Source organism: Bactrocera dorsalis, chromosome 5, assembly GCF_023373825.1.
Source record: "Bactrocera dorsalis isolate Fly_Bdor chromosome 5, ASM2337382v1, whole genome shotgun sequence".
NCBI classification, from domain to species: domain Eukaryota; kingdom Metazoa; phylum Arthropoda; class Insecta; order Diptera; family Tephritidae; genus Bactrocera; species Bactrocera dorsalis.
Genome location: NC_064307.1, coordinates 15,534,418 through 15,549,058, shown reverse-complemented (window position 1 = coordinate 15,549,058; position 14,641 = coordinate 15,534,418). Strand labels below are relative to the sequence as shown.

The following is a 14,641-nucleotide window of genomic DNA, read 5'->3' as shown; positions in this document are numbered from 1 at the left end:
ATTATTTCTTTAAAAAGCATTTGTACAACACTTTTCGTTAGCAAGTACTCAAACCATTTATGACATCACAGCTCCAATTGGAATTTGACATTTCATTCCTAAATAAATTCTTCAAGTTCTTTTGGAAGCCAATCTGTTGAATTAATTTCGAAATTTGTTACAAAAGTTTTATTTAGTGCGATAACTGTGTAAAATATTTGTTAATGTGCCACTAAATTACGTGCACATATTAATATTAGTTGATTTGCGTCGAAAAGAGTACTAATATGGAGGATATATTTCATTGGTGCCGTGAGGGAAACTCGATACAAGTACGCCTTTGGCTCGAAGACACAGGCAATGATATGAATTTAGGGTAAGAAAACAATTAAATAAATTGTATAATTGCCTCCATTATGACTTTATGCTCCAACGCGTTTTGGCAACATTCAATAGAAGTGAGTGTATAAACTGCTGAGTGACGTCATGATGAATACTTGATTGCTTTGAAAAATTGTGTAAACATTTGCATACCAAATGGCCCCACTACATAAATAAGAATAACAACAAAAACTTCAGAGGCAAATCTTGTTCGAAATGAAAACATATTTGTATATGTATGCCACTTGTGCATATGATTCAAAATATGTGTGAATGTGCGTTCCAAAAAAAAAACAATTAGTCAATGACTACTGGGTGCATGACATACTGTGGTCCATGATTTAATGATTTATGCAGGTCGTTTTAGAACTTGACCGGCGAAAAGGATGCAATTGTGATTGATATTTTTTACATTATTATTTTACTACTTATTAATATTATTTTTCCTAGTGATGATCACGGCTTCAGCCCCCTACATTGGTGTGCCAAAGAGGGCCATACGAAATTGGTGGAAACCCTGATACAGCGTGGCGCTCGCGTTAATGCCACTAATATGGGCGATGATATTCCTCTACATCTTGCGGCTGCACATGGACATCGCGACATTGTGCAATTAGTGAGTTTAAGCATGCTTATGTTTATAATTATGCTCTTTATCAGTTATTTCACTCCATTATAGTTAATTCGTGAGCGCTCTGATGTCAACGCTGTAAATGAACACGGCAACACGCCGTTGCATTATGCCTGCTTTTGGGGTTACGATATGATCTGTGAAGATCTAGTCAATGCTGGTGCGCTCGTTTCAATTGCCAACAAAGATAACGATACACCCTTAGATAAGGCCAAAGCTGGTTTGTCAAAGCGTCTGCATGATTTAGCCGAACGAAATGGTCATGACATCAAGAAAATAAGCTTTAAAGAACAAAGTTGGTTGGGTACTAAAACACGTTCACGCGATGCCACACTCTCACGCTTTAAGGGTATTAATTTGGGCGAATTGGATTTGCATACAAAAATCGCCAGTACGCCGTCAGGTGAGACATGGCGTGGCCGTTGGCAGAAAAACGATGTTATAGCAAAGGTGCGTAGGTGTATGATATTGCATTTTGTTTCCTTTTTTTAACCGCTGTTTGCTTTTATTTACAGATTTTAGCGGTGCGTCACTGTACGGCGCGTATATCGCGCGATTTCAACGAGGAGTTTCCAAAGCTGCGCATTTTCTCACATCCGAATATCTTGCCAATAATTGGCGCATGCAATCAGCCACCAAATCTAATTACAATTAGTCAAGTGAGTACAAGAGTTTTGAGATGGTTTTTTTATTTTTAATTTTGAAATGCTTGGTGTTTCATTCCTACATACTGAGTATTTTTGTGTATCATACTTATCCGTTTATTTTTACAACCATTTAACCAGTTTACCCAAATCATCTTATCCCTACCCCACTCATCTGAATCTCCTCTATGGCGCAATTAACAAAAATTTTGCTTATTTCTTGCTGTGATTTTATCATCTTTATTAAAGGGGTTATAACCACTTGTAAGTCAGAATTGTGATTTTTTTTTGTAAAGAGAAATTTCATTAAATTAAGAAATAAAAAAAAGTCAATTTTTGTTGCACCAAAGCTAGATTAACCTTAAAAAAATGTCAATACAAAAACTTGAATGTGATCATACAATTTGTATGGCAGCTATATGCTATAGTATTCCGATATAAACAATTTTCTCTGATATTATATCCTTGCGTTAAATAATAATCCATGTAAAATTACGTGAAGATATTTCGCCAAATAAAAAGGGTTTCAATACAAAGAGTTAATTTTTATCGATCAGTTTATATGGTAGCTATACGTTATAGTAATCTGAACTTAAAAATTTCTTCGGTTTGTTGTAGCCTTGCTTTGGGCAATAATCTGTGTCAAATTTCTTGAACATATCTCGTCAAATAAAAAAGTTTTTCATACAAGGACTTGATTTTTATCGATCATTTTGTACTGCAGCTATATGCTATAGTTCTCTGATTTAAAAAATTTATTGGCAGATTGTAACATTGCCTTGAAAAGTAATCTGTGCCAAATTTTATGAAGATATCTCGTCAAATAAAAAAGTTTTCCATACAAGAGCTTGTTTCTGAACGATCAGTTTGTATGGCAGCTATATCCTAAAGTGGTCCAATATAGGAGGTTTCGTCAATTTAGCAGTTTCTCGACCAGAAAAGGACATGTGCGAAATTTCAGATTGATATCTCAAAATCTGAGCGACTTGTTCGCATTTAAGCAGACAGTCGTCGCGCTGATCATTTATATATCTATATATTTTAAATGTAAATTCTGGTTGTTACACACTACGTGTTAAACCTGAGTCGAATCTAGTGTTAAATAGCGATTTTTTGGAATTCTGAAGTGGATATAACCTCAAATCAAAATCTCATATCCACTCCCGCATCCCATTTAAACATGCATTTTCTGCCGTAAACATTACATTATACATTTATCTTATTAAAATTGTCTCTAAAAACATTTGCGTAGTTTATGACGCGTGGTTCACTCTTTAATTTGCTACATCGTGCCACTGGTATTGTCGTGGATACGGCGCAAGCAGTGCGTTGCGCCTTGGACATAGCACGTGGTATGGCGTATCTACACTCGCTAGAACGCATCATACCCACGTATAACTTGAACAGTCATCACGTCATGGTAAGTATAATTAATATATACATTTAAAGCAACAACTAATAACACACAATTTGTTGTAATATAAATTATTACCACAGATCGATGACGATTTGACCGCGCGCATCAACATGGGCGATGCGAAATTCTCCTTCCAAGAGAAGGGACGCATTTACCAACCGGCCTGGATGTCACCGGAGGCGCTGCAACGCAAACCGGGCGATCGCAATTGGGAGGCGTGCGACATGTGGAGCTTCGCCATCATCCTATGGGAGCTGACAACGCGTGAGGTGCCGTTTGCCGAATGGTCGCCGATGGAGTGCGGCATGAAGATCGCCTTGGAGGGTCTGCGCGTGAAAATACCGCCGGGCACATCGTCGCACATGTCGAAACTGATCACGATCTGCATGAATGAGGATGCCGGCAAGCGACCGAAATTCGATATGGTCATACCGATTTTGGATAAGATGAAACGCTAAAGTGCCTGAGCGAAAAGGAATATCACTGCTGCCTTTGTATGAGCTTGTGCAGCGCGTTTCTAGCACATTTTCGCTTAAAACTAATGCAAAAATATAAATGTGTGTTGTATTTAAGCCAAGCACAACGAAAATGCCAACTCATTTTATAAATACGAAATTACCGTTTACCGCAAGCAGCGCAGGTCCTTGTCTATTGCATAACTGCGCTGCATGCGATCGCCTTTGCCAAACCACAAAAGTGCCTAAAATCGTCGGAATTTTTAATTAACGCAAACATTTAACTCAAATTAAACGCATATAATGAAAATAATCGCACAAAGTATATTTAGTAATTTATAAAAACAATTTTATGTGTAATTTACATTTATACAAAATATTTATAAATCAGCGTTTTCCGATTCTAAATGTTGCCGTGGCATGTTTAAGTCAATTACTCTTTGTGGCAACTGTAAAATGTCAAATTCTACAAAAACAACAACTACTACTACTACTACCCACCCAATGTCGCATAACAATTAATTTATTTAATATATTTTTATGTATTTGTTTACTAATATCTGCTATTCTAAGGAGCCAATTTAACTTTTAGCTGTTTTGTCGGTGCTCTAACTGTATTATTAATGCCACCACAGTTGTATTTCGTTAATTTTAACTACTTTCAACACCCACTGATTTATGTTTTTATCGTTTTTATACTAATTTCGGTAATAAAAATAAATTTTTTGTTATTGCTGTTAAATATTTTGATATTTTTTATATACTTTATACTCGTATATTATATTTTAAATATTATGTAATAGCCAAAATAACAAATAAAATAATTTAATGTAGTATTTTTTTAATAAAACTTAATCAGAAGTGTTTTTTCTGTAAACATGACTTATTACGGTGCGGTGTCATCAAGGCACATTAAAAAAAATTGAAACCGTTCAACTTTCTCTAATGTGGTGTGATGGTAATTTATGCACTTTTTAGCGCATAAATGTACAAAAGTTGTTTATCATTATTTTGATCTGTCAGTTTGTGTGGCAGCTATATGCTATAGCGGTCTGTTCTGAAAAATTTGTTCGGAGATTGTAGCCTTTCCTTGGGCAATGATACATACCAAATTTCGTGAAGATATCACATCAAATAAAAAAGTTCTCCAAATAAAACTTGATTTTGATCTGACAGTTAGTATGGCAACTATATTCTACAGTTTTCCGATTCGAACAATTTCCTTAGAGATTGTAGCTTTACATTGGACAATAATCCATACCATATTTCGTGAAGATATCTTGTCTAGCAGGAGTAAATTACCTAACCGCTTCCTAGGAGCATCAATAGGTCTTTCCACAATAACGTCGACGACAGTGAACAATACGACGACCGGACTTCGGACGAAACTGACTTCCGACAAGCGCTCACCGCCATTCATAGCGGAGCTATCAACACCTTCACCGACTCCCTTTCAGTGAATGGCGTTCTTGGCGTTCAAGCCAGCAGCCATCGCAGACGAAGAGCTCGAGTTGCCGCGGAAAACGAGAGTGACTCTTCCACAGCTTTGTTCTGGATACTGTAACAGGTTAAACTCCTACTTATCCAGAATAGACCCCGACTTATTCAAATATTGCTCTGCGTGCAATAAGTCTCCGCAGGACACTGGTCACCTCTTTGTATGCCCCGCCAACCCCACTCATTTGACACCCCTTTCCCTTTGGTTCGACCCCGTCGAAACAACATGTTTCTTGGGTTTCCCTTTAGATGACGTTGACGACAACTTAGATAATCCTTACCATAAAAACGGTGATTCAAAAACCGCTAAAACAACAACAACAACAACAAAGATTTCGCTGATTCGTGAGATCTGGCAACCCTAGCTCAAGTTTTATTGGTGCCTCGTAATAGGTTAAACTCCATTGATTTGTGATGGTAATAACTCCTTTGTAACCGTCTAATCAACTACCCCTTCTTCTTTAGTCCAGATCCTAGCTAGTTCCCTGATATCTAGTTTATCATATGACAGAGGTTGCAGTGCAATTCTACACATTCAAATAGGGTCCTTCAAACTTACTTAAAAGCTTGTTGAATGTGTCAGGTTTATTTGGTTTTATAGTATTCAAAAGGGAAGGTGTAGTCATCTCTAAAAAGACTGAACTCAAGTTTCATCTTTTTTATCTTGTCTTTCTACGCTGCATCGATCTTAGCTTTTGCGGAGGCAACTGTTTTTGTTGTAGAAATAATACAATCCGTCAATACCATGTTGTCCGGGTCCGTTCCGGTTACGTAGAGGCGACTGTCGTGGGAACGGTATTCAATACCTTTTTTTGGTAATGCTGTCAAGTTGGAAGAACAGAAATCCAAGTTCGCTCCGGTGATGCACACTCGACCTTGATGAAAATGGTACATTTCCAATTCTTCTTCCGTGATTTTATTCTAACCGGTTTCTTTCATATTCTTCAACGTTGTCTTTAGATTCTCTGCGGGATTGGTACTTATTCCAGAGTCTACAAAGGTCTACATTATTAAGTTTCTATTTTTTTATCGTCGTCTTTTTTTTTTATCAGCTTTCAAGGTTTAATGCCGTTCTTGTAGCAGCAGAAAATATCCCGAAGTAATTTAGAGGAATGCCGAGGTGAGTCCGTTCCGAACTGACTCCTGCGAACGGTTTCAACGTTTGATCGGCAGTTCTCGTTCACATTGTATGCTTTTTCGGGGGGCTTAGATATATCTTGGCTTCTGGTTCTGACTATAATATAATTAGATCAGATTGGAGATGAAAAATATTTATTAATATTGTTCGGCCAAGAAAAAGGAGGGACGCTCGCACACGACTATGCCTATTATGCATCCGCCAAGCCAAAATCGAAGGACTGAGCGGAACAGATGAAATTCCAAGCTTGGCTACCACATCCTGAGTTGCGGATTGAGATTTCAACTGTGGGAATCCCTTAAAAATATTTGAAAAAGTTTATTTCCAACATTAAAGTGAATTTCTCACATTTTCTGAAACTTATACAAAGCTTCCATAACATACATACGCATTGTCTTATACTTCTCCTCATCATGCCTGTTAATAAATTTGGACATTCCTAAATGTCATTGTTCTAAAAGCATTATTCACCGGATAAAGGAAGCAATGCCTGCGCATAACACCAACAAAAACCGCTGAAAATACTTTGCCGGTCACGTGCTTTCCTATCGGCTTCGCCACCGAACTACTCCACATTTCTAGCTTGTCTGCAAACGTTTGCAGAAATGCATTTGCGATGATTTACTGTCAAAACTTTACTTATATATGAGAGAGAGCGTCGACTGTGCAGTAGCGGTGAATGAGCTTCAAAAAGCTCCAACGAAATCCCACACTCGAAACATGAGCCTCGGCGCTCAGCTGTTGTTGCCGGAAGTGCAGACCATACTCGGTTAGCCTGTGTATGCGCGAGTGAGTGTGAAAGACGCTGCAATGAGCACAACGGCCTTGACCTACTTAACATCAGCGCTGGCAGCAACAACAAGCACAAGCAAATAATTTGTAAAGAAAGAGCTATTGGGAGCAGATTCACTTTTTATTGCAGCGGCTGGTGTTCCGTCTTGTGCTCGTATCCTGAAAAGTGTGAGAACCCAGCGTTTTCGCCTGTGGTACTGTGTGTGTGTGTGTTTGTTTACATGTATGGGTTTGTGTTGTTAGCTTTTCTAAGTGCTTGTTGAAAGCTTTGAAAAGGCTCATAATGAATGAATCAGTAAGGCAAAATGTGGGAATGCGATTGTTGACATTTGAGGAAAATGGCTTATGGTGATTGAAAGTCAGCGCTGATAATTACTTAAGCATTAAGTTGTATGCAGAATACAAATAAATATTTTAATTTGCGGTAATATTGATTGCTTCTAAGATTTGGACATGGAAAGTCGGCCTGGGGATATTTATCAGCCATTCCGAGGTAGTATACAACTTGATCAAAATTGACCCGGACTGAATTTTTTAATTTGCGGTAATATTGATTGCTTCTAAGATTTTGACTTGGAAAATCTAGCTGAGAATATTCGTCAGTCATTCCTTGGTAGCATGCAACTTGATCAAAATTGACCCGGACTGATTCAACTTTTTCACGCATTTTTATACGCCTTCAAAATAGGCGTCAGTAAATACTAGCATGCCAACTTTTAACTCAATTTTCCATACATTTGTTATAAGCCTCGACTGGGGTAACCTTAAATGGCTTCAGCGAATTTCTCGGAGGGCCATTCGCCAGATTGAACAGCTTAGACGTCATATTCATAAACGCACGTCTCATCACCAGTAATGATGCGTTTGATGAATGTAGCGAGCTCAGCTAATCTGTCAAGCATCTTGAGTCGACCTAATTTCCTCTCCATTGAGTAATTTTTCTGGTTTATAAACAAGAAATAAGTAGTACTGACGAAAAAGAAATCTTGACATTTCTTTCTACGATCCCCTAATTGACTCGGATTTTATTTGGCCAAGGGCAGTTCAGCATCTAACGTTTTAAATTTGAATTATCTATATTTCGACATTGCAGCTTGTCAAATACCATTCGGAAAGTGACAGATATTCAGTAAAAAGTCTAAAATTTACGAAATGGGTCGCTATTCAATATTCCACAGTTCGCAGATTGGGCAGAAGATCGTTTGACCGAGGATGGTAAATTTTACCGAAAAATCATCTTTTCGGACAAGGCTTATTTCCACCTCGATGGTTACATTAACAAGAAATACTGTCGCATTTGGAAAGCACACAAAACCCGCACGTAATCGTCGAGCTCTTAGCAAACGCCAAGTCTCAGACAGTAAACGTTATTTTACTTAGACTGAGTATACCCTACCTTTTAGTCGCTCGTAATAAGAGAATAAGTTCCCGCTTCTACTTACAACCACAGATCTTCGAATTCTTATAGAATTGAACATGAATTCATGGTGAATGAATTGCCTTCCCTTCCAGAGAAAAGTGGAAAAGGCAGCTATACGAATAGGCCCGAACGAGATAATAGAGAAAGAGGTGATGTCTTTTCAGTAAACTTAGATATCAGAATCGCCTTTCCTCTATTAGACCACTGCATTATCTTCCAAGCGGAGATCACAGCAATTAAAGAAAGCCTTCTTGTTTTGACGAAGTGTGTGCTCACAGCAAGTACTCGTATTATGTATATTTATATATAGATAGCAAAGTGGCTTTAAAATTACTGAAGTCTCTTAGAGTTTCAGCAAAGGTAATGAAAGATGGTCTTGGAGGTCTAACATCTCATTTCACGACAAACCTGCAATGAGTTTTAGAAATTATTAATATTCTTCGTATCTGTGAAACAGATGAACCAGCAGGCACCAACCTACAATTAGACTCCGAAAAAGAGGGAATTTTTATCACGCAATGCTTCGTACTTAACATAGTTTTCTGATTTTTACTTCAATTTTTCAAATTACAATTTCTTCACCATGTCCAACTAGGCGTATGAGTGATCTCCAGAATTTACAAAACAATTTTACAAAAGTTACTCATACGCCCCGCGCAGAATTCTGAAGTCACATGAAAAATGAAAATAAACATTTCAAAGAATGCTTTATTGATTATTACATTAATGATGACTACTGATCAATTTCCGGGTGGACCTGTGTTATACAAAAAAATTGCAAAAAATTACCAGGCGTATAGTTAAATTCATAAAGTCAGTACCCAACAATTACTATTTTTTTATAAGCAGCGCTCTCTCACTTAATTACTCTTACTCTCCGTTATAACGCACTTACTCTCACCAGCACTCTCGCTTTTGCGTTGTATTTTCATATTCGCCGCTCTGTTTATGTTTTTCAACGGTGGTTCGGTGTTCTTTGTCCTGCTAACGGTGCATTGCTCGCTGCTGCTTGCTGCTGTTGTTGTTGCAGTTGTTGTGCAGCGCGCACATGTGACCGCTGTTATCCTTTTTGTTGCTATAACCAACAACTTCGGCTATATTTGAAAGCTAACGAGGCGTACATTTGCAAATGCTGATGGACTAACGGTGCATATTGCGGCCGAAACGTGCTTGCCGCTGCCACTCGCTGACTCTTCGATACGCCAGCTTAAAGTTTAATGGTCCACTATTCGAGTGCGCTGCAATGCAGTGGCGGGGCGGTGCAGTGCAGGAGCGAGCGAGTGTGCAAGAGAGAAGCACACACACACACAGATGGAGAGAGAGAGAGCGGACGTGTGTGCTGAGGCGCACGAAGGTACGGGCAGTGGCTATTCCAGTTTTAGTTGGCGACACATCCGCATTGTGGTCAATAAAACACACACCGTTTTTGTTGTTATTTTTTGCTGACTTTAACGGTGCTGTCGACCACGCTGCCGAAGCTGAGGGCTTTCAAGATGAATTTCACTGCATTTTTCGCATGTTTCGAAAATAGCGGTTGTGAAGTTTCTAACGCGTGGTGGTGAGCAAGCCGCATCAACCAAAGCGGATTAAGTCGTCGTTGGTTAAGTTGTGAATTACCGAATGTGGGCAAAATGCATTTGTAGTGAATATTTGTGAAATTATTGCAATAACGGTAAAAAAGCACTTTCAAATGTGTGTGTGTGTGAATAAAATTTATTGATTTGTGCAACAAAAGCCAACATTTCGAATACTAAGTGCCGCATATGCAAATAAATTGCATTAAAAATTTGCAACAACAACAACAACAGCAATAAAGCACTGCAAATTCTGCATAAATCCAAAAGCTGCAATTTATTCCTTAACAACAACAACAAACACACTATTTGACATTATTAGCGCAGAGTAGTGAGACAGGCTGAGAGGCAGGCGGGCGGACGGACGGGCATAAGCTGCACAAAACAAACAACACCAACACCAGCACCAGCGAACACCGCCGGTAGGCTCCTCGCGCACTCGGCACGACAGCCTCGCTGCCTGTGTGCCGGAATGCCTGCTCGAATGCAGAAAAAGCTCTGGCGGCATGCAGCCAAGTAACTAAAAACAAAACGGCGACTAAAAGCCGATCAGCTAAGCAACCGACCGACCGGGTTTTCACAAGCCCAAAACACGCACACACACACAAACACACATACATTCTCACGTGCTACTGGCAAAACACAAGTACGTACCGTTACACTCGCAAACAAATGCAGCGCTTTGCAGTGGCTGACTGTAGATGCATATTCGCTAGTGCCGCAAAGCGTTTGTGGGCGGGGAGCAGTCGGTCGATTTGGTGGAAAATCCATTAGAAAGCAATCGAAATCAAAATATACAAGTGAAAATAGTGGCGAAAAGTGCTTTAACAACTGAAAATACCCAGCAAATGAAGTTAAGTGAAAATGGATTGAAATTATTTCGCGTGAATAAATGCGAAAATATTTGAAAATATAAGTGTAAATACTGAAAATACTAAGCATAGCACACGCACTGCGTTACAGTCTTGGAAAAGTGCGTTTAAAATTTGTTGTTGTTGCAAATGTGTTTTAAAAAGCATTAAAAGTGTAAAAACTTTGCCAGAAATATTTGCACTTTGTGTGAACGAAAAGCAATAAATCACTTTAACAAATTCAAAAATCATTTCAATTCAAAACAACAGTGTGTGTAAATATACTTAGCAACTGTAATACAACAATAACATATGTATGTGGAGCCATCTTTAAACAAATCACCAAGAAAAGGAAAATAGAGTGAAGCTAAACAACTATAAGTTGAAAATATCCTCATTATATATGTATAAACGCTTGTGAGAAAATATATGCTCAGCATAAAACATTGAGAAATTAAAAATATCGACTTTCTAAAATTCATAAAAAATAATACTTAAATCCATAACGTTATCTTTTTTTGATCGAATCTCGCTCCGTGCACCCGGCAACAGCTTAAATGTATTTTAGTGTTTTTCAATATCTAGGCCAGCCCCATCGAGGGCCGGCGACACATGGAGTTTCCAACCAAATCTAGTTTAAGCGTCACTGACACTAACAGGTATGCCTAAGCGATTTTCTGAAATTTTTATTTATTATTCTAAATAAAGCAAACCCGTGAAATACTTAGAAAAGCTATTTTAAATATTTATTTGATATTTTAATGATCCAATGGTAGGCACGTGACGAAAGAACACTCGCCTAAAAATTAAAATCATACGGAGAAACTACAAAAACATGTACGTATATGGTATTTTTATACACTACAGAGGGTATATTAAGTTTGGAATATACAGAAGAAAGCGTCGGAGAGCCTATATTTAGATATACACCTATATAAAGGGTGATCCATTTCGAGGTTCGGTATTGTTTTAATGAAAAAAAAAACACAGAAACTTCAACACATACGTTTATTATCATTCGAAAAAATATTTTTTTACATTTATTTTTTGAAAATTATCTCTTTCACATGTTGGCTGCGGCTACGTCTCAGATGGTACATCCGTTGAGTCCACTTTTCGATGACTCGTTCGAGCATTTTGACAGGTAACTGACAAATGACACGCTTAATGTTTTGTTCCAAGTCTTGAATCGAAGCGGGATTGACTGCATAGACTTTAGACTTTACATATCCATACAGGAAAACATCTAACGGTGTGATATCACACGATCTTGGTGGCTAATCGACCGGCCCAAAACGTGAAATTATCTTCTCACCGAAATATTCTCTCAATAAATCCTTTGATTGATGCGATGTGTGGGAAATGGTGCCTTGTTGATTTTGTTGAACCCAAATGTCGCCGATATCACGAGCTTCAATTTCAGGCATGAAATAGGCGGTTGTTATGACGCGAAAATGGACGCCTTTGACGGTTACACCGGCATCATTTTTGAAAAAATATGGTCAAACTACACCAAACTGCTGTTTTCTGTTTATGTTGTTCTTTGTTCCAAATGCGGCAATTTTGTTTGAGGTAGAAATGGGCCTCATCGCTGAACAAACTTTGGCTGGAAAACGTCGGATCTTCTTGGAGCTTTTCAAGAGCCCATATAGCAAAGAGATGTCGCTTGGAAAGGTCGAGCGGCATCAGTTCTTGCACAAACTGTATTTCGTACGTTGTCCATTTAAGATCTCGACGTAAAATGTGCCAAATCGTTCCATACATCAGTCCGAGTTGCTGCGAACGGTGCCGAATCGACTCTCCACAGTCCTGATGTACACTCTCAGCTACGGCTGTTATATTTTACTCACTGGATGCTGGACGTAGCTATTCGGCCATATATAATCCAATAATGAATTGTGGGTCTCAAGATGGGTGATGGTGTTACGAATAGTATGCTCCTCAATAGGCCAATTGTTGACCGTAAGTTAAGCAAAGTGCGAGAAACAAATTTTTTACAGAATAGATACAGAATTTTAGTAATAAATTTGATCATGAAAAGCCAGTACTGAATAAAAATAACTCGACAGCTTGACACGATTCACGCGTAATGACAACAAAGGCTATTGAAAGAAATACCTCACCCGTTAAAGTGAGCTAAAAAATAAGTGAGTTTGAACTATTTGAATACTATAGTATTTAAAATTGAATAAGTTCTTTTAAGCCCGGCTGAGGTCTTTGCCATTGCGAAAGCAGCGGAGTTGGCCTCTAATACACCTGCAGGCAATTCCAGAGTCAACAGCTACGTAGACAGCCAAGGAGCAATCAATGCATAAACCTCCTATCGTAAATCAACCAAAAGTGTCTTGCGAAGCAGTGGAAACTACACTTCTACTGGGTACCAAGCCATAAAGACACGAGATTACCAAGAATGGTGTAAGGCCAACATCCAAAAACGTAATCTACATAAGGAAACCCACACATTGTCTAAACGACGACCTCGACAAAAGCATGGTGAAGATAATCAAAATCTTATTAAACGAGCTACCAGGGTGCAAAACTGCAAAAGTCATGTGCAAAATGGTAGATAAGAAGTACACAGCATTCCTATTGGCACACGTTAGAAGATACTGAAGGAACATGATCGGAATACTAACTTGTCACTGTCTAGTGGGGACACACGCCTGCAAAATGGGGCTGACAGATCGAGAAGACTTGTGTACTTGTCCTGCATTGGCAAGACTACGCTGAAGGTATCCTAAACGATGACTACTCCTCTTAGACTTAACAAATGAGCTCCATCTGGTACCGCAAAGGACAAACTAGTCTATGCATGGTTTATTTGCCTACCAGATTAACCTAACCTAAAAGCACGAAGCCAATATACCTGCAATATACTTGTAAAGTCCAGCAAGATATTGTCGTTAGCTGATTTCTTTATGATACTTAAGATCAAGCACTGGTAATGTTAAATATCTTGTGTTTTCACTTTCTAGTAGTATTATTCTTGGTAAAATTCTTCGTTATCTCACATTCAGCGTTATCATTTTCACAGTTTCCGACATTTTTAGTCCAACGAAGTAAAAGCGAAAATCATTTCATTCTTTTGTGAAGTGTTCGAGACTGTCCATTACTGTGTTGTGGCGCTTTCTTTCATTTGCTCTGAAACATACAAATTTAAAGATGCATTTCAAGTTCGTGCTAAAAAATCTATCACAAAACATTTTTCCAAAAAAGTCGTATATGTCAAAGCCTCATATTAGTAACGGGTGATTTTTTTGAGGTTAGGATTTTCATGCATTAGTATTTGACAGATCACGTGGGATTTCAGACATGGTGTCAAAGAGAAAGATGCTCAGTATGCTTTGACATTTCATCATGAATAGACTTACTAACGAGCAACGCTTGCAAATCATTGAATTTTATTACCAAAATCAGTGTTCGGTTCTTTTCTTTTTTATCGACAAATTTTGTTCAGCGATGAGGCTCATTTCTGGTTGAATGGCTACGTAAATAAGCAAAATTGCCGCATTTGGGGTGAAGAGCAACCAGAAGCCGTTCAAGAACTGCCCATGCATCCCGAAAAATGCACTGTTTGCTGTGGTTTGTACGCTGGTGGAATCATTGGACCGTATTTTTTCAAAGATGCTGTTGGACGCAACGTTACGGTGAATGGCGATCGCTATCGTTCGATGCTAACAAACTTTTTGTTGCCAAAAATGGAAGAACTGAACTTAGTTGACATGTGGTTTCAACAAGATGGCGCTACATGCCACACAGCTCGCGATTCTATGGCCATTTTGAGGGAAAACTTCGGACAACAATTCATCTCAAGAAATGGACCCGTAAGTTGGCCACCAAGATCATGCGATTTAACGCCTTT

The 14,641-nt window shown here is 38.5% G+C and overlaps 1 protein-coding gene across 1 annotated transcript; it reads left to right on the top strand.

Moving 5' to 3' along the window:
* The first annotated feature begins 89 nt into the window (after positions 1 to 89).
* LOC105227984 (integrin-linked protein kinase) lies at positions 90 to 4,357 on the top strand. Its single transcript, XM_049459366.1, has 6 exons — positions 90 to 355; positions 811 to 976; positions 1,040 to 1,441; positions 1,507 to 1,650; positions 2,888 to 3,055; positions 3,133 to 4,357. The coding sequence occupies exons 1-6, from the start codon at positions 267 to 269 to the stop codon at positions 3,508 to 3,510; spliced, it is 1,347 nt and encodes a 448-aa protein (XP_049315323.1). The 5' UTR covers positions 90 to 266; the 3' UTR covers positions 3,511 to 4,357.
* Positions 4,358 to 14,641: the final 10,284 nt, after the last annotated feature.